This window comes from Aptenodytes patagonicus, chromosome W (genome assembly GCF_965638725.1).
Source record: "Aptenodytes patagonicus chromosome W, bAptPat1.pri.cur, whole genome shotgun sequence".
Lineage (NCBI taxonomy): Eukaryota > Metazoa > Chordata > Aves > Sphenisciformes > Spheniscidae > Aptenodytes > Aptenodytes patagonicus.
In genome coordinates this window covers 44,542,894-44,564,232 of record NC_134981.1, presented here as the reverse complement: position 1 = coordinate 44,564,232, position 21,339 = coordinate 44,542,894, and the positions used below count along the sequence as shown (strand labels likewise).

Genomic DNA, 21,339 nt, shown 5'->3' with positions numbered 1-21,339 from the left:
ACTTCACCCCTGAGCAAGTGCAGAATCCTGAAAAGTTAGTAGAATATTTGGACAAAGTATGCTGCCACCCTGGCAACTCCAGAGAGATGCAGATCATTGCAACGTGCTGGGGCCTGGCCCATGCCTACCGAGCCCTGTTCAACACCATTCAGTACCCTCAAAGGGAAGAGATGGTCTCTGGCTCTGACAGTAAAACGACACGCACTGCAGCCACTCAGAACCGGGCAACACGCCCTGCAGCCACTCCAACCCCAGCAACATGCTCTGCGGCTACTCAGACCCCGGCGACATGCACTGCAGCTACTCAGACTCCGGCGACAGGCCCTGTGGCTGAACCAAAGAACCAGCCTGTGCCGGTATCAGTCGCCCCTGTACACAAGAAGAAATCTTGGAAGCGGAAGTCGGCTCGTTTAGTAAGGGAGGAAGAAGCTTCTTCTAAAAGGGGGCTGGAGGAAGAAGTGTACGAGACAGATGACCCTAGAGAAGGACCATCACGAGAACGGGAGGAGGAGAGCCGGCCGCTGATCAGGGAGGAAGAAGAGGAAGAACTCATAAACGAGGCAGTGACCACCCGATCTCTATCCCTGAGTGAGCTGCGAGATATATGAAAAGATTTCAGCCGTCGTCCAGGCGAGCATATTGTCACCTGGCTGCTCCGATGCTGGGATAATGGAGCCAGTAGCCTGGAATTAGAGGGTAGGGAAGCCAAGCAGCTGGGATCCCTTTCTAGGGAAGGGGGCATTGATAAAGCAATTGGAAAAGGGACACGAGTCCTCAGCCTTTGGAGGCGACTCTTGTCAAGCGTGAAGGAAAGGTATCCCTTCAAGGAAGATGTCATATGTCGCCCAAGCAAATGGGCCACCATGGAGAAGGGTATCCAGTTCCTGAGAGAATTAGCTGTGCTGGAGGTGATTTATGGTGACCTGAGCAATGAACAGCTATCCAAAGATCCAGACGAAGTCAAGTGCACACGACCCATGTGGCGGAAGTTTATAAGGAGCTCACCATCGTCATACGCCAATTCATTGGCAGTGATGACCTGGAAAGATGGAGAGGAACAAACGGAGGATGAATTGGCTGGTCAACTCCGGCAATATGAGGAAAGTCTCTCTTCCTCCCTCGTCTCGGCTGTGGAGAAACTGTCCCAGGAGATCCAGCAACTCAGAGAGGATAGGTCCTACTCCCCACCTGTACGGACCAGTATCTCGGCTATTAGGAGTCAGCGTTCTTTTGCTCAAGAGAGAGAATATAAAGGGTATACACCACGGGGCACCCTATGGTTTTAACTGCGTGACCACGGAGAGGACATGAGGAAGTGGGATGGAAAACCTACCTCAGACCTAGGGGCACGGGTACGTGAATTGCAAGGGAAAACAATCACAGAAAGGGGTTCTTCCAGGAAAATGGCTGCTCCAGTTTCCAGCGGGCAGTTGCCCAGAGAGAGTAGAAGGGCTGATTTTACTCCTGATCTTAATGAAGAGACTTCTGACTCGTATGTACAAGAAGTGAGAAACGAATACTGTGATGAGGACTAGAGGGGCCCTGCCTCCAGCCAGGGGGAGGAAAGGGACAACCGGGTTTACTGGACTGTGTGGATTCGGTGGCCTGGCACGTCAGACCCACAGAAGTATAAGGCTCAAGTGGACACCGGTGCATAGTGTACCCTAATGCCATCAAGCTATATAGGGGCAGAACCCATCTGTATTTCTGGGGTGACGGGGGGATCCCAACAGCTAACTGTATTGGAAGCCGAAGTGAGTCTAACTGGGAATGGGTGGCAGAAGCACCCCATTGTGACTGGCCCAGAGGCTCCGTGCATCCTTGGCATAGACTACCTCAGGAGAGGGTATTTCAAGGACCCAAAAGGGTACCGGTGGGCTTTTGGTATAGCTGCCTTGGAGATGGAGGAAATTAAACAGCTGTCCACCTTGCCTGGTCTCTCGGAGGACCCCTCTGTTGTGGGGTTGCTGAAGGTCGAAGACCAACAGGTGCCCATCGCTACCACCACGGTGCACCGGCAGCAGTATTGCACCAACCGAGACTCCCTGATTCCCATTCATGAGCTGATTCGTCGACTGGAGAGCCAAGGAGTGATCAGCAAGGCTCTTTCACCCTTTAACAGTCCCATATGGCCAGTGCGGAAGTCTAATGGAGAGTGGAGACGAACAGTAGACTATCGTGGCCTAAATGAAGTCACGCCACCACTGAGTGCTGCCGTGCCAGACATGCTAGAACTTCAATACGACTTGGAGTCAAAGGCAGCCAAGTGGTATGCCACAACTGATATCACTAATGCGTTTTTGTCAGTCCCTTTGGCAGCAGAGTGCAGGCCACAGTTTGCTTTCACTTGGAGGGGTGTCCAGTATACCTGGAACCGACTGCCCCAGGGGTGGAAACACAGCCCCACCATTTGCCATGGACTGATCCAGACTGCACTGGAACAGGGTGGAGCTCCAGAACACCTGCAATACATTGATGACATCATCGTGTGGGGCAACACAGCAGGAGAAGTTTTTGAAAAAGGGAAGGAAATAGTCCAAATCCTGCTGAAGGCCGGTTTTGCCATAAAACAAAGTAAGGTCAAGGGACCTGCACAGGAGATCCAGTTTTTAGGAATAAAATGGCAAGATGGACGTCGTCAGATCCCAATGGATGTGATCAACAAAATAACAGCCATGTCTCCACCAACTAGCAAAAAGGAAACACAAGCTTTCTTAGGCGTCGTGGGTTTTTGGAGAATGCGTATTCCAAATTACAGTCTGATCGTAAACCCTCTCTATCAAGTGACCCGAAAGAAGAACGATTTCAAATGGGGCCCTGAGCAACGACAAGCTTTTGAACAAATTAAAGAGGAGATAGTTCACGCAGTAGCCCTGGGGCCAGTCCGGGCAGGGCAAGATGTAAAAAATGTGCTCTACACCGCAGCCGGGGAGAATGGCCCTACCTGGAGCCTCTGGCAGAAAGCACCAGGGGAGACTCGAGGTCGACCCCTAGGGTTTTGGAGTCGGGGATACAGAGGATCCGAGGCCCGCTATACTCCAACTGAAAAAGAGGTATTGGCAGCCTATGAAGGGGTTCGAGCTGCTTCGGAAGTGATCGGCACTGAAGCACAGCTCCTCCTGGCACCCCGACTGCCAGTGCTAGGCTGGATGTTCAGAGGGAGGGTCCCCTGTACATATCATGCCACTGATGCTACGTGGAGTAAGTGGGTCGCACTGATCACACAACGGGCTCGAATAGGAAACCCCAGTCGCCCAGGAATCCTGGAAGTGATCATGGAACGGCCAGAGGGCAAAGATTTTGGAATATCGCCAGAGGAGGAGGTGACGCATGCTGAGAAGGCCGCAATGTATAATAAACTACTAGAAAATGAGAAGCCATATGCCCTGTTCACTGATGGGTCCTGTCGTCTTGTGGGAAAGCATCGGAGGTGGAAAGCTGCTGTATGGAGTCCTGTGCGACAAGTTGTAGAAACGGCTGAAGGAGAAGGTGAATCGAGCCAATTTGCAGAAGTCAAGGCCATCCAGCTGGCTTTAGACATTGCTGACCGAGAAAAGTGGCCAGTGCTCTGTCTCTACACTGACTCAGGGATGGTGGCAAATGCCCTGTGGGGGTGGTTGCAGCAATGGAAGCGGAGCAACTGGCAGCGCAGAGGCAAACCCATCTGGGCTGCCGCATTGTGGCAAGATATTGCTGCCCGGGTGGAGAACCCGGTTGTAAAAGTCTGTCACGTAGATGCTCACGTACCCAAGAGTCGGGCCACTGAAGAACATCAAAACAACCAGCAGGTAGATCAGGCTGCTAAGATTGAAGTGGCTCAGGTGGAGCTGGACTGGCAACATAAGGGTGAGTTATTTCTAGCTCGGTGGGCCCATGACACCTCAGGTCACCAAGGAAGAGATGCAACATACAGGTGGGCTCGTGATCGAGGGGTGGACTTGACCATGGATACTATTGCGCAGGTCATCCATGAATGTGAAATATGCGCTGCCATCAAGCAAGCCAAGCAGTTAAAGCCTCTTTGGTATGGAGGACAATGGTTGAAATATAACTATGGGGAGGCCTGGCAGATCGATTATATCACACTCCCACAAACCCGCCAAGGCAAGCGCCATGTGCTTACAATGGTGGAGGCAACCCCCGGATGGCTGGAAACATATCCCGTGCCCCATGCCACCGCCCGGAACACTATTCTGGGCCTTGAAAAGCAAGTCCTATGGCGACATGGCACCCCAGAAAGAATTGAGTCAGACAACGGGACTCATTTCCGAAACAACCTCGTAGACACCTGGGCCAAAGAGCACGGCATTGAGTGGGTGTATCACATCCCCTGTCATGCACCAGCCTCTGGGAAAATTGAACGATACAATGGACTGTTAAAGACTACACTGAGAGCAATGGGTGGCGGGACGTTCAGACATTGGGATACGCATTTAGCAAAGGCCACCTGGTTAGTCAACACGAGGGGATCTGCCAATCGAGCAGGCCCTGCCCAGTCAGAACTTTTACGTACTGTAGATGGGAATAAAGTCCCTGTAGTGCACATAAAAAATATGCTGGGGAAGACAGTCTGGGTTATTCCTGCCTCGGGCAGAGGCAGACCCATCCGTGGGATTGCTTTTGCTCAAGGACCTGGGTGCACTTGGTGGATAATGCGGAAGGATGGGACAGTCCGATGTGTACCTCAAGGGGATTTGATTTTGGGTGAGAATAGCCAATGATCTGAATTATGTGATGTTAAGTACTAATTATAGTTATAATAGTTATACTTATAATACACAGATATAGTAATAATATTATATGCCATACTAATGTTATTACAATAAGAATCACCCAGACTAATGAAGAATAACTTCAGTGAAACCAAGCAAAGCACAGTGATGATGGTACCAGAACTGACTTCAACATGAAACAATCCAACACCACATACCATCTCCATCTTTCCTGCCCTGGAAGATTATTAGGACAAATGGAGCCCGAAGTCATGGACTAAATGAACTCACCGAACGTTTTAGAGGGATGGCCCACAGACGAAGGGAATGATATCTCTCTGTGTGTGTGTGTGTGTGTGTATATATATTAAAAAAAAAAAGGGGGGCGGTGATTAATGAAAATGTACTGGAAGATATGAGACTTGAGCATGACGCAGATGGTACAGAATAAGGGGTGGATATTGTCCTGGTTTTGGCTGGGACAGAGTTAATTTCCTTTCTAGTAGCTGGTACAGTGTTTTGGATTTAGGATGAGAACAAAGTTGATAACGCACCGATGTTTTAGTTGTTGCTAGGTAATGCTTACACTAGCCAAGGACTTTTCAGCTTCCCATGCTCTACCGACTGAGAAGGCTGGAGGTGCCCAAGAAGCTGGGAGGGGGCACAGCCAAACTGGCCAAAGGGACATTCCATACCATGTGACGTCATGCTCAGTACATAAACTGGGGAAAGCTGGCCGGGGGGGCCGCTGCTCGGGGACTGGCTGGGCATCGGTCGGCGGGTGGTGAGCAATTGTACTGTGCATCACTTGCTTTGTGTATTATTATTATTATCATATTATTATTATTATTATTATTTTATTTCAATTATTAAACTGTTTTTATCTCAACCCACAAGTTTTTTTTCTCACTTGTGCTCTTCCAATTCTCTCCCCCATCCCACCGGTGTGTGGGGGGGAGTGAGTGAGCGGGTGCGTGGTGCTCAGTTGCCAACTGAGGTTAAACCACGACAGGCTGACAGGCCTGTAGTTCCCTGGATTCTCCTTCCGGCCCTTCTTGTAGATGGGCGTCACATTGGCAAGCCTCCAGTCGTCCGGGACCTCCCCCGTTAACCAGGACTGCTGATAAATGATGGAGAGTGGCTTGGCGAGCTCCTCCGCCAGCTCCCTCAGCACTCTCGGGTGGATCCCATCCGGCCCCATAGACTTGTGAGCATCCAGGTGGCATAGCAGGTTGTTAACTGCTTCCTCTTGGATTATGGGGGGTTTATCCTGCTCGCCATCCCTGTCTTCCAGCTCAGGGGGCTGAATACCCTGGGGATAACTGCTCTGCCTGTTAAAGACTGAGGCAAAGAAGGCATTGAGTACCTCAGCCTTTTCCTCATCCTCAGTGACAATGTTCCCCCCCGCATCCAATAAAGGATGGAGATTCTCCTTGGCTCTCTTCTTATCATTAATATATTTGTAAAAACAGTTTTTGTTGTCTTTAACGACAGCGGCCAGATTGCGTTCTAGCTGGGCTTTTGCCTTTCTCATTTCCTCTCTGCACGACCTAACAAGATCCCTGTACTCTTCTTGAGTCGCCTGCCCCTTCTTCCACAAGTGGTAAACTCTCCTTTTTTTCCTGAGTCCCAGCAAGAGCTCCCCGTTCAGCCAGGCCGGTCGTCTTCCCCGCCTGTTCTTCTTACGGCGTATGGGGACAGCCTGCTCCTGCGCCTTTAAGACTTCCTTCTTGAAGATCGTCCAGCCTTCCTGGACCCCTTCGCCCTTCAGGACTGTCTCCCAAGGGACCCTCTCAACCAGTGCCCTGAACAGGCCAAAGTCCGCCCTCCGGAAGTCCATGGTTGTGGTTTTGCTGGCCCCCCTCCTTACTTCACCAAGAATCGAGAATTCTACCATTTCATGGTCACTAAGCCCAAGACGGCCTCCGACCACCACATCTCCCACCAGTCCTTCTCTGTTTGTAAACAGCAGGTCGAGCGAGGCACCTCCCCTGGTAGGCTCACTTACCAGCTGTGTCAGGAAGTTGTCTTCCACACACTCCAGGAACCTCCTAGACTGCTTCCTCTCTGCCGTGTTGCATTTCCAGCAGACGTCCGGGAAGTTCAAGTCCCCCGCGAGAACAAGGGCTAGCGATTGTGAGACTTCTGCCAGCCGCTTGTAGAATGCTTCATCCGCCTCTTCATCCTGGTTGGGTGGTCTATAACAGACTCCCAGCAGGATATCTGCCTCATTGGCCTTCTCCCTCATCCTTACCCATAAACACTCAACCTCGACTTCCTACATACTGCTCCATCTTTTCAAAGGGATGGATAGGAAGCACTTGATCTTAACTGATTCAACAAGCAGAACTGCAGGCATTTGGAAAAGGCTCCACCCAGGGTACATACACAGGATGTTAGTGGGGTAGTTTGTACAGACTGTAGGAATCTTTTTCTGGATTTCTTTAAAATGCGTGAAGCACAGCGACCACATCAGTCAATAAACCGTGACCAACTTCAAATGTGGCTGTGCTTGTACCTATTTTTAGGCCTCTCATGAACAAAAAGAGATCCACATTGCAGCTCAGCATGCAGCATCATGGGGAGAGGAGACGGAGCTTTTTCACTTTCCTTTGAAATCGCAGTTATGCCAACCCAGTAGCAAGATGGAACAGACCCAAGATTTGATACAACCCTGAAACTTCTTTTTTTCTGGGCTCTATCAATCTTTCTCTCAAGTGAGCTGTCCATAGAAGAGGTATATGAGATGGTGACCCACATGGAGCTGTGTGGAAGAGGTTTGGATCTTTTAAATCTCTCCCCACTTTCTTTCCTGGAGGTCACCCAGAACAGTCATTGAATAGACTGAGAGTTCTCTTTTGTGGCTGGTGCTAATATGATATAACAGCAATTACACGTGCTGAAGACCTCAGCTTTGGTACCATAATTTTACCCCCCAACTTGATTCTAAAGGAAAGCTTTCATGTCCTGTCTACAAGTGCTCCAATTTTTGGCACAGTCACAAAGCATAATCAGCCAGAAACATGAAAAAAATATTACAGCCTTCCCACAGAAATAGATTGAAATAAAAAAAACCCCAACCAAACAAAAAATATTCTTGCCCTCCCTCCAATCAATATGTGAGCTACTTACAGTGGATCTTGCAAAGACAGGATTCTCAGTGGCTTCCACTATTACTTGATAGACTGGTGCCCCAGAGCCTCGAGTAGCCTCATACTGATGGAGCTCTTCACTAATGCCTGACACTGCAGTTTGACAGCTGTACTCAGAATCAGAGGAATCTGACCCATTATTTGTGTGCCCGGGTGGCAGCGCAAATCTCACGATGCTGGGGGGTGGCTCAAAAGATGGAGTAGGTAATCTGTTTCGTCCACTGGCTGGAGAAACCTGATAATGACAATGATAATTATAATTACAAGCATTCAGTATCATTCAATTAGCATTACCCTTATTATTATTAGCACTTGATAGAAATATTCTTTAGCCAAATACACCTTTCCATGCCATGAGAACCTTGGCACTAGTTTTCTGATCAACACCTGTATTACACTGAAAAAATGCATGAAAGAAAGAGAGACATGATCTCCATCTCTGGAGATGTATGCAAATAGGATTATACATATTCCTCTATGTATCATTGTCTCAGCAAGTGCATATACGTACATGAACATGCACACTTACACTTATAAATATACAAATAATTCCTGGACTAGCCTCCCCCCTCAGCATACATTAAGCGTGATTTCATAAATCATCTCAAATGTGTATGTATAGTATGGTTCAGTGTCTAGTTGCAAAGAGAGATGGACACATAATTGCAATATATGCACATACATACATATATATTGTTTGAATAAGGGACAGGCCATGTATACTGTTAGGAATATGAGAGATTATGCACTTCTGTCAAAACTGTTTTATTAATACTGTATTGGGTGTATGTGGCAAGGTTTTGGTAGCAGAAGGGGGGTCTTCAGGGGTGGCCTCTGTGGGAAGAGGTGAGGGGCTGCCCTGTGCTGGACAGAGCCAATTCCAGCCGGCTCCACAACAGCCCCACTGCAGGCCACAGCCAAGCCAATCAGTGGAGCTGGTGGCGCCTCTGTGAAAATATATCTAAGAAAGGGCAGAAATTGCCAGACAGAGAGAGGAAAACAGCAGAGGGAACACTAAGGTCAGAGAAGGAAGAGGAGTTGCTCCATGGCACCAGAACAGATATTCATTGCAGCCTGTGGAAGACCTATGCTGGAGCAGTTATTTTTTTCCTGAAGGACTGCAGCCTGTGGGAAAGTCCACACCGGAGCAGGGGAAAAGTGTGAGAGGGGAGAAGCAGCAGAGAGAAACCACTATATACTGACAGTAATCCCCATCTCCCATCTTCCCCTGTGCCACTTGGGTGGGAGTGGAGTGAAGGAGTGAAGTTGGGCATGGGAAAGGGGGGAGGAAAGGTGTAGTTTTAATGTTTGTTTTTGTTTCTCACTACCTGAATCTATTTTAATTGGCAATAAATTAAATTAATTTTTCCCAAGTTGAGTCTGTTTTGCCCAAAACAGTAATTGGTAAGCAATCTTCCTGTCTTTATCTCGACCCATGAGCTTTTTTATCCCTTGTCCCGCTGAGGAGGGGGAGTGAGTGAGCAGCTGAGTGAGCATTTTGCTGTTAGCCAAAGTAAATCCACCACAAATACTAAGACACAAAATAAATACATCTCAAATATTACTAGCACTGTATATGTACCTTGTGTTTGATTTTTATACACATGCGCACACACACACACACATATATATAAACATGCAGCATAGAATTACTGATTCTACTAATGCATGATAAAGATATCCATATATAGCACAATAATTGTGTTAACTGAAGTGTAGGTAATGAATAATCAAATAGAAATTTGATAGCTGTGATTCCTTTTTTGCTGGACTTGGGCTTTATACTGTAAAGACCTCAACATCCAGGTGGAGCCTTCCACCCACCAAGATCTTTGCTTGAGCCAAGAGGGTACCACAGGGAGGGATGACTGGACTGGGGGGTGGGGGGCACCTTTCGGCAAACTTCTGACCATGGTTATCAGGGTGTGGTCTGTGGACCACCACTGGTGTAATGTTGGTTCACACAGGCCTCCTTGGTGGTCTGATGAGTTAAATATTTTGAGGAAAGCAACAGAGGCAGTGGGGTGGGAAAGGAGAAGGTGTGTGTACAAAAGGAACTGTCTTTTGCAAAGTCTTGGGGAAAAGCCTGGTTTTATATTTGCATATGACATTCTGCTTTTAAAAGCTTACCTAATACCTACATTTGTATCTAGCTTGTTGATTGCAGCCTCTAAAACAATACTTATTAAAAAACATACTTTAAAAGTTTAAGAAAGTAGAAGAATATCAAATAAATAACAAACATAACATTTAATAAAGATTTAAATTAAAACTAGAGCAAGAAACTTAAAGTAAAAATTTAAAAAATCCAAGAGAATTTTAAAAATAAAGTTTCTAGAGAAGGGGGTTGGTTGCAGGGGGAGAGAGAATATTATCATTTCTTCTGTTCACCATTAGTTTTACTGACCTCAGGGTATGGTCCAAACAGTGAAAGAAGAACAGGAAGCAGCACCAATCCATTGAGAACTCCCAAAATGGTTAAGATTGCCAAAACAGCAAAAAAATACCTGAAGTAGGGTTTAAGGGGGTGGGAGGGGGAAGAGAAGAGGCACAAATAATGTTAGAAATAAGGGATTACATACTACTGCTAAATATATTAAAAAATACATATACTAAATTAAATCTCAAATATTACTAATATTGTACTAAATAATTATATCACTTTCTTTATATAAAGTTTTTTTGATTTTGTTTTTTACCCTTTGGATTAGAGAACGTACATCACACAACCCAAAGTATTAGTTGATAAAAGAAAGAAAGACAGAAAATTAAATTTGTTAATTTCCCAGAATCTGGCAGCACGTAATGTTATTTATGAATGTGTTACACAAATACAAAAATATGGAATGTGTAGTGAATGGCTGAATGGATTGAAAGCACAAATACAATGAAAAGGGGCCCCCATTAGCGAAAACTCAGCAGAAGCAAACAAATGAGGTGAAGGGTGTAGAAGTCAATTTATCCTAGAAGGGAAAGAAACCCACTTCTCCCAGCAGCTAATCCAGTGTGAAATACTTTTGCATCTTACAGTGGTATCTCGAATTAAATCTCCAGCGTAAGGTAAGGCTTTCCCCTGCCGTTCATTAATCACAACTCTCCACCTAGAATTCTGTGAGTTCCAGTTTTACCAAATAGCTCAAATGGCAGCCTTTTTACAACACAGGAACCGTCTTTCTGCAAAGAAAATGCTGCCCATTCTATAGTAAGCTTCAGCATCCTACTGAGTAATAGCACTCCACAATAGCAGAATTGCATTGCAGGCTAATCTTTCGTTGAACAATTTAACACCTCTGAATACTGTTGTTTTGCATCAGGCAATTCAAACATAAAGGCTGAAGTACTATGGAAGAAGAGGAAAGTGCACAAGGGTTTGTCCTTTCCCAGCACTGAGGGCTAAGGGCTGGGATCCTTCATGAATACCAAGGTAAACCTGTCAGTAAAAGGAAAGCCTTGCTAGTTGGTATTCAGCACAGCTGGAGCTCAGACTAAATTTAAGGCTGCATTATAACTAATGATTTCCAGAACTCAGTCTTGGGTAAATTCCCGGAGGAGAAGGGGTAGGAGAAGAACTGAGGGCGAGTTTGCTACTAATGGCTCTGCTGGCAACAAACTTTACTGCCTCCATGTTTCTACATCTGATCAAATATATCAGACTCCTGTAAAACTACAAATATCCTGCTACTGTAAACATTTTGGAATTCCTGATCTGCATTAGCAAAATCGGTGAACTAATCTACTCCACTAAGATAAACCACCAGAACTTTATACTGAGACAGAGATCAACAACAAGCATTAAAACATTTGCATCTCATCCATCTAACATTAGGATAAACAAGAAGATTATAGCTCTGACCACTTGGTGTATACAGTGCCTGTTAATTTACTTAATATTCCACACTGTTGGACTAATCTATCCCTTTCTGGAAGTTTGGGGTCATCTTCACCCACTATAACAATGCTCAGGCTCTGATAGTTTATTTTATTTTATTTTATTTTTATTTTTTAAACAAGGTGAACTAAAGTCAGATTGTGCTAGAAAACAAGAAACTGATGGGCAAAAAAGTAAAATAAAAGAGGCTGAAAAGTTGAAATGCTCATTTTATATACTAAGAGAATATCCACTCCAAATTTTGAATGAAGGGCTGCTACAGTCTTCCATTTGCTATGATACAAAAATATGCTTGCCAAATCTTTTGTCTGTTAAGTAGGAAAGTAGCACAGCAAATATACCCCTGTAAATTTAGGCTAAATCTATGAGCAACCTATATGTCAGTGTGTTCCATCCCTTACAAGATCAGGTCCTAAAAGAATAATTCTACCTTATTTCTTCACCACCAATAAAATAAAATAAAATATACTGACCTGAAAAAATACAAGTTCTATTTCAGGGCATGCAATATCTGTATAGTAATAATCCCCATGTAGGTTTAATGTATTTAGACCTAAGTGTATACCTCCTACTCCCTGCTTTCTGCAAATCTCTTACATACATAAACAAAAAATCCTGATGAGATTTAGCAATCATTCTCTCAGTTTCTGCCTCCGACATTTTGTTGTTGTTGTTGTCAAATGGATGTCAGCTAAGTCTGATCACCTATCCAGTTTATGTTTACCTAAGCAGTTAAGTCATCTTTCAGAGCATTTTATTTGGCCCAGTTCTACCTCAGTTCTGTTTTAGGGCTAGGATTTAATTTTTTTTGTGTGCTGCAGTTTGCCACAAAGAACCTGTGTTACTTCTAAGATTAGCGATTTTGCAGAGCTCCACAGGTTGTTTGGAATGGATTAGGATCTGTTTCATTGTACTTCTCAAATTCCCCTCAAAAGAAAAACTTGCTCTCCTCTCATACTTGACGAATTCACATTCTTAATTAAATCCACAAGAAACTATGCCTGTAGTTCTAAACAGAAGAGCCTTCGGACTTTGCTTTACAAAATTTTAATATGAAGTTCTGTGTTCATACTTATGGTTCCCTAGCTCCCAACAGGGCTTTTTTCCTCACCCATTTATAAATTGCTGTAAACCTCCTATAAAGATAGCAGGAGAAGGCCCAGAGAGCATCAGTTGCAGCATAATTGCAGCATGTTTGTAGCTCCATGTGTCCTTTCCAGGCAAATCATTGTGCATATGAAAAATCTGGAGGACCTATATCTGGAAGGTTAAAGGTAAAATCCAGCTAATATTGGACAATACTAGCTGCTTCAAACTGACTTAATTCCAGAATTAGCAAACTTTGCTAAAGAGGGCCATTTTTGTTTCCTTTCATGCTGGGAGTCAGATTTTCCTGGAACAGATTTTAATACCAGCAATGAAAATACTACTATGTCTAGCATGTGACAAGGAGTTAATAAAACATAGGGAAAACAGGACCATGACGTAAGCATGCTTGACACACCATACATAGTAATAAAATGACAGATACACTGAAATGTCTAAATATTAAAAGCATACTTATTTTTATTTAAAAAAAAAGTCAAGACACACAAATGCTTTACCTGACAATAAAATCAAACTCCGATCCTACGAGCATTAACACTCCAAACAGAGTGGACACAGCTCCATCCAACGCTGGTGCAAACATATGTTCCAATGCAAGGACAGCCCTATGGTTCTTGTCTCCTACGGCAGTTAAAAATGCCTGTAAAACAATGAAATCCATTTCATTAGAGAGACACGTACAGCCTTTCAAACAGCCTCTCTTAGTATGCAGTTCTTCACCAGTTAATTACTTCCATTTACAGCCCATTAAAGTATCTCTATAGCTGGCTAGACTTCAAGACAAGGTCTGATCCTGCAGTCATACCATATAGCTGCTGCTGAAGTCACATGACCAGAGTAAGCATTGATTACAGAGTCAGAGCCGTAGTAAAAATTTTGGAAACAATGCCTGCCTGCACCAGTAGGCTTTTCATTTGTTTCTTGGTTTGCTTGTTTCCACACGCAAAGAATTCATTTTATGGTAAAAGCACTTCAGGTGTAAAAATTATAGGGCTATTCTTGTCACTCTCACGAGGGCATAGCTTCCATGACTGTCATGGGAAGTTTGCTGTAAAACTAGCCAATACTGATTCAGGTTTTCCTGAATACACTTGGAACAGACCAAGGACTTGCAACTTTTGCTCACGCACACAGTCACATCCACGGTAGCATTTACTAGTGGATCAAGTCTTTCTGTCACTTTACACAGAAGTGTCCACTGATACAGTGCATTTCTCCTCACAGGTCTGAGGATCCACACTATCAGATATTATACACAGTAAGCACTCAACTGATGGAAAGTTGCCAGTGTATTCAACAGGACCAGTATAAAGTAACACTACTAAGTTGTGTGCTGCTTTTTTTACATTCCTATTTCTCTCAAGATGAATGTTTTTGCAACTTTTTCTACTTCAAACCTAGCAGCACTATACTACGTGCAACTATATAGCATACTAGCTAGCAGCACTATATATGCCCAACTCTGTACCTCATCTACAACATGTAGATGCCGGGTGGTGCCGGCTGTCCCCGCGGCCAGTTCAAACCTTGGGAAGCCGCATATAACCAGCCCCTAGGGAGCTCCAGCAACCAGGAGCACCGCAAACAGGGCGTGCAAACAGGGAGCGTCGTCTGAGAGGAGCAGTGCGGAAGTTTGCGTGGAAGGGCGCATGAGAAGGGCGGCGCACTCTACCAGTTGTCAGGCTGCTGCCTGCTCTGCTCACCCGCAGGCTTCGGCTGCAGCCCCGACAGTCACCCCAGCTAGCTGTTGGCTGTGCAAACCTACCCAGCAGCTTGAGGCCTCCAGGGAATTAGAAGGGCTTATTAGGCAGTTCTTTGGGGTCGTCGGAAGCATGGTGGCAGACACCCGGCGAGGGCTGCACTCTGCAGCAGCCAGGAACCATCTACCTAGCCAGGCTAGCCTGGGATGAGTGGAGGCAGCCACCCAGACAGAGCTTCCTATCAGGGAAGCTGCTGTCCAGGTGGAGGGCTGTAAAGTCTGTACCCCACACTCCTGGGTGGAGGAGGGTACAAGCTCCACCTGTGCAAGGTGTGCTCTGGTGGAGTCGCTCGGGCAGCAGGTGGAGGAGCTGCAGGAGGAAGTCAGCAGGTTACGCTGTATTAGGGAGGGGGAACAAGAAATAGATAGAGTATTATTTGAGACTTTGCAAGAAGAAACACTAGGGCCCCGTGGCACTGACCTCCAAGAACTACCAGACAGAGCGTCCACAGCAAACAGACAGCACCTTGGAGAAGGAGGCGCCATGGTCTCTGGTGACTCGTGGCAACAGGATATCACTTCCCCCCCATTTCCTCGTATGTACCAACCAGCAACAGATACGAAGTCTTGGCAGTGGGTGAAGCCAATGAACAAGACTCGCAGGGAGAAACCGCACCAGTTGCACACACTAAAAACTGCAAAAGGAAGCGGCAAGTGCTAGTAGTAGGCGACTCCCTGCTGAGAGGCACCGAGGCACACCCATCTGCCGGCCTGATATACAGTCAAGGGAAGTTTGCTGCTTGCCAGGAGCCAAGATCCAGGTTGTCACAGAGAGACTGCCACAACTGGTTGAAAGCGCAGACTACTATCCCCTACTTCTTTTCCACGTGGGCACCAATGACACGGTAAAGCATAGCCTGGGCAAGATCAAGCAGGACTTCAGAGCCCTGGGGGCACAAGTGATCTCCTCCTCTATCTTGCAAGTCAGGGATAGGGGTGCGGGCAGAAGTCGACGCATCATGCAGATCAACACCTGGCTTCGTGGCCGGTGTCGTCGCCAGGGCTTTGGCTTCTAAGATCACGGGACGTTCTTCGATGAATACAGCCTATTGGGGAGAGATGGGATCCACCTGTCTAGAAGAGGAAGGAGAATCTTCGCTGGCAGATTGGCTGACTTAGTGAATCGCACTTTAAACTAAGGAACTTGGGGGGTGAGGTCCAAAGCCGTGACACTTGTGTACTCACAAGCAACAGGGGGGATGAGCGCACCTACTGGAGTAGTGAGGAATGCCCCCCAACCCTCCAAAAAGGTTCTGCCAAAAAGGTGAGACAGTCGACAGTCCAACCGAAGTGTCACTATACCAATGCACGCAGCATGGGTAACAAACAGGAGGAGCTGGAAGCCACTGTGCAGCTGGAAAGCTATGATCTGATCGCTATCACTGAAACTTGGTGGGATGAATCACATGATTGGAGCGCTGCAATCGATAGCTATAAACTATTCAGGAGGGACAGGCAAGGAAGGAGGGGCGGGGGGGTGCCCTCTATGTAAAAAAAAAAATGGATTGATTGCACAAAGCTGTCTTTGAAAAGCAGCAGTACACAGGTTGAGAGCCTATGGGTGAAAATTAGAGACCAAGCCAACAAAGGAAACCTCGTGGCTGGTGTTTACTACAGGCCGCCTGATCAAGGGGAGGATGTTGATGAAGCGTTCTTGCTTCAACTACAGGAAGCATCATGCTCGCAGGCTCTGATCCTGCTGGGGGACTTCAACCACCCTGACATCCGCTGGAAAAGTGGCACAGCAAGCTGCGAGCAGTCTAGGAGACTCTTGGAGTGCATCGAGGATAACTTTCTAATCCAGGTGATAGAAAGCCCAAACAGAGGAGATGCATTACTGGGCCTGTTGCTCACCAACGCAGAGGAACTTATTGGAGAGGTCAAGATTGGTGGCAGCCTGGGCTGCAGTGATCATGCCCTGGTGGAATTCATGATCTCGAGGGATATAGGCCAGGCGAAAAGTATAGTCAAGACCCTAAACCTTAGGAAAGTGAACTTTCAGTTGTTTCCCTGTGCTCTGATCGCTGAATCAGGCTATCATCTAAAACATCACACAGCAATGACAGTGAAAGTGTAAAATTGCCAGTTACTTCAAGAATTGTCCTTTTTCAAATAAAATTCATCAAAAGAATTTGAAGTCCATAGTGAGGACTGAATCCCTCTGGGAGATGGGCCGAGTGAGAGAGATGGGAAAGCTCCACCTTGCCTAGTGCAGCGTTGCGTTGTGGGGTGTCCCCTGTGCTTTGGGGATGCGGCGCTGTATTCAGAGATCTGCCCAGCAAGCTCCCAGATTGGAGGAGTCCCTGGGCCAAGCACTCTGTTTTGCCAGGGGCAGTTGCAGTGGCTATCACAGATTCATATAGGTCAAAGCTGACTTAACAGGACATTTAATATGTTCCTGTGAAATAATATTCTGCTGGTTCATCCCAGAATTTGTGCGATTTGAAACTTAAATCATTATCTCTCCTTAGGCTAGCAATAGAAAGTTACAGGATGTAGTGCTGTTCGGAACAGATGAGATATTTCAGATGTTTGGGGAAGACTAAAGCTGTTTATTTTCTTGAAAAAAATCCATTAATTTTATGGGGAATGCTTTGAAGGGGAGGAATAAATTGAGTTTTTTACCTCTAAAGCTTTTTGGGGCTTGTGATTGAAAACCGATTTAATTATTTTAACTCCTTTTTTTTTCCTCATTTGGGGGAAAAAACCAGAAGTGTTAAATCCTTACTTAGCTCTTGGTCCCTATTTTCTTGCTCTGCTTTTCACAGCTTTTCAGTGGCTGTCTTGGTTTCGGCTGGGATAGAGTTAATTTTCTTCCCAGTAGCTAGTATAGTGCTGTGTTTTGGATTTAGGATGAGAATAATGTTGATAACACACCGATGTTTTAGTTGTTGCTAAGTAGTGCTTACACTGGTCAAGGACTTTTCAGCTTCCCATGCCCTGCCAGCGAGAAGCTGGGAGGGGGCACAGCCAGGACAGCTGACCCAAACTGGCCAAAGGGCTATTCCATACCATGTGACGTCATGCTCAGTATATAAACCAGGGGGAGTTGGCTGGGGGGTGGGAACCACTGCTCGGGGACTGGCTGGGCATCAGTCGGTGGGTGGTGAGCAATTGCATTGTGCATCACTTATTTTGTGTATTCTTTTATCATTATGATGATGATGATGATGTTCCCTTCCTTTTCTGTCCTATTAAACTGTCTTTATCTCAACCCACGAATTTTACTTTTTTTTTTTTCCCCTCTCCAATTCTCTCCCCCATCCCACTGTGGAGGGGGGAGTGAGCGAACAGCTGTGTGGTGTTTAGCTGCCTGCCGGGTTAAACCACAACAGTGGCAGACACTAGTTTGACCAAAGCAAGCCATTTTATTTTGGTTGCAGAAATATTTTACTCACACACACACGCACATACGTACATATGCGTGCAGAATTTTGATGGAAATTTTTGGATGATTCCTGATAAAATCACCTTCTGATTTATAAAACTTCTCTCCAAACATCTCAAAGTGCAAATAAACCTGAATGCATTTATACTCAAAGTCTAGGAATATGGTAAGTAATAGTATCCTCAGAATAAGGAAATGTTCGGGCTCAGATTTTCCCAGCTGAACGGCAGGCCAATATGAGAATCTTAACTGTGTCCAGTATCAGATACAGCTTTTTTCTCTTTGAAGTGTCCATTGGTTTTGACTGAATTTGTGGCATTCAGAAATCAAGGCATCCACATTTTTTTAATTGGCATCAGGATTTCTTTACCAAGAAGTCCATGACTGATGGAAACAGAGTCCACATTGCCTGACTGCTAACTGTAACCACAAGAATCATGAAATGAGTGTTGGATTAGCTTGATTTGTTTCTTTTTCTTTAACTTTAATGAATGTTTGTATTTTTTTCAGTTGTTTAAGGGACTGGTGGATGGGACCCCCTGGGAAACTGCCCTCAGGGATAAAAGAGCTGAAAAGAGCTGGCAGCTATTTAAAGACATTTTTCTTAGAGCAGAAGAACTATCAATTCCCATGTGCAAGAAATCAGGCAAGGAAGGCAAGAGACCAGCATGGCTGAGTAAGGACCTCCTGGTTAAGCTGAAACACAAGAGGGAAATGCATAGGCAGTGGAAGTGGGGGCATGCATCCTGGGAAGAATATAGGGATGCTGCTCAGATGTGTAGGGATGGGGTCAGGAAAGCTAAGGCACAGCTGGAGCTAAATTTGGCAAGGGATGTGAAGAATAAGAAGGGCTTCTACAGGTACGTTAGTCAGAAAAGGAAGGCAAAATAAATTGTATCCCCCCTGATAAACAGGACAAGGGATGTCCCTTGTCCTCCAATGTCCAAATGGAGATCAGTAACAAGCCGTGTCCCTCAAGGGTCCGTATTGGGTCCAGTACTGTTCAATATCTTTATTAATGACACAGATAGTGGGATTGAGTGCACCCTCAGCAAGTTTGCAGATGACACCAAGCCGAGTGGTGTTTGAGGAAGGGATGGCATCCAGAGGGATCTTGACAGGCTTGAGGAGTGGGCCCATGCGAACCTCATGAAGTTCAACAAGGCCAAGTGCAAGGTCCTGCACCTGAGTTGGGGCAACCACCAGTATCAATACAGACTGGGGGATGAATGGATTGAGAGCAGCCCTGAGGAGAAGGACTTGGGGATATTGGTAGATGAAAGATTAGATATGCACTGGCAATGTGCGCTTGCAGCCCAGAAAGCCAATCATATCCTGGGCTGCATGAAAAGAAGCGTGGCCAGCAGGTCAAGGGAGGTGATTCTCCCCCTCTACTCCACTCTCATGAGACCCCACCTGGAGTACTGCGTCCAGCTCTGGGGTCCCCAGCACAAGAAAGACATTGACCTGTTAGAGTGGGTCCAGAGGAGGACCACGAAAATCGTCAGAGGGCTGGAACACCTCTCCTATGAAGAAAGGCTGAGAGAGTTGGGATTGTTCAGCCTGGAGAAGAGAAGGCTCCAGGGAGACCTTATTGCGGCCTTTCAATATATAAAGGGGGCTTATAATAAAGATGGAGAGAGACTTTTTACCAAGGCCTGTAGGGACAGGACAAGGGGCAACGGTTTTAAACTGAAAGAGGGTAGATTTGGACTGGATATAAGGAAGAAATGCTTTACGATGAGGGTGGTGAGAGACTGGAACAAGTTGCCCAGAGAAGCTGTGGATGCCCCATCATTGGAAGTGTTCAAGGTCAGGTTGGATGGGGCTTTGAGCAACCTGATCTAGTGAAAGATGTCCCTGCCCATGGCAGGGGGGTTGGAACTAGATCATCTTTAAAGGTCCCTTCCAACCAAAACCATCCTATGATTCTGTGATTCTATGTTCCCAATATTTGGCCATCTCCAGTGTGCTAGGATCCCCTTTAGTTCTCAGCTCCTTTTCACTGTCACCAGATCCTCTCAATACTCTACCAGTTCTCCTGTTGAGTCTAAAAGGTCTATTAAATCCCCATCCAATTTCTCTCCATCTCTCACCCCATTTTCCAGCCCCTTCCTTTCATTTCTTTTTTGATTGCTATGGTACTAATATACTAGAGACTATAGTAGGCTACAAACATCTTTTTCCTGAGTTGATATTATATTGACCACACTCACCCATTCTTACTGTTTAATACAGTAAGATTCAAATCCGTGAAGACAATGATATTCTTAAAATAACGTTCTTCTGAAAAATGGATTAGAATAGTCTTATAGGAAAATGATTTATGCTGAGTACGTGAAGAGACCTTTCCGTATGTAATGTTGAGAGTTCTGAGCTCTAACACTGCTAAGAACAGGTAAATAGAAAATGTTTTAAAACATGGGTAGCATTTCATTTGTAGTATATAAACATTTAAATTCTGAAATTCCCCAATTTCTAAGAAAATATCTAAGAACTCCAACTTAGTATCAAAATTGCTTAATTGGCAGAAAACAGAAATCAGGCCTTTGTCTAAGCTTATCCTTAACATTGCATAGATCAGCACTGCCACTGTCAAATGTGAACACAGAAAAATAGCCCTTTACTCCAGTCTTGGTCACCAAATAAAGCAGGATGAGTTTTGCATAACGAGCATCCACAACTGCTCCCTTGCAAAAGAACTGTCATTTCTCTGCACTTCTGTACATCAGGTTGACTAAGCTGGATGATTAGGTGCACTCTAGATTTAGACACCTAACTTTGAAAATGTTGAAAATGTTTTATATAAACATTCAAACATTTTTTTCCTCTCTGTTTCTCTTTATTACACTGGAAAACTATTTCCCTACAGATTACACATTTGAGCCCATTATTAATAGCTGATTGGTTTTGAAAAGAAGGTGGAGATTTTTCACATGAAGAATTCAAATCATTCAAATTTTAGTGGTCCAGAGAGATTAAATGACATTATATGATTTTGAATATCTCCCTTCAAAGGTTTCTTTACCACAAGATACAGAATCTACATACAAGAGGGCATAAACAGCTACATAGCACTGAGAGTCAACAACAGCAAGGCTGCAGATAATGAATGGGAGAGTGTGGCCTAAAATAATGAATATTAAGAGCTCTGCTTTGTCTATGTATTTGTATGGCTCACACAACTAGATACCACGTTTATCCATGATCTTAATCACAGTCTTCAAAAAGCATTATTAAATACTAAAATACTGTTATGTATTCCCACTTATCTTCTAGGAGACTGACTCAATAGTTAGGAACTATTTCATCAGATCAGATGTACTCTACCA

At 45.3% G+C, this 21,339-nt stretch overlaps 1 protein-coding gene across 1 annotated transcript in view; it reads right to left on the bottom strand.

Annotated features, from left to right (window-relative positions):
* The window catches only part of LOC143172104 (protein patched homolog 1-like), a 98,574-nt gene that overhangs the window by 14,163 nt on the left and 63,072 nt on the right, over nucleotides 1–21,339 (bottom strand). Inside the window, exons 20-22 of the mRNA XM_076361359.1 lie at nucleotides 13,358–13,500; nucleotides 10,272–10,371; nucleotides 7,845–8,099 (exon numbers count right to left, since the gene is read on the bottom strand). Coding sequence (XP_076217474.1) covers nucleotides 7,845–8,099; nucleotides 10,272–10,371; nucleotides 13,358–13,500 — 498 coding nt within the window. The remainder of the gene's footprint in view (nucleotides 1–7,844; nucleotides 8,100–10,271; nucleotides 10,372–13,357; nucleotides 13,501–21,339) is intronic.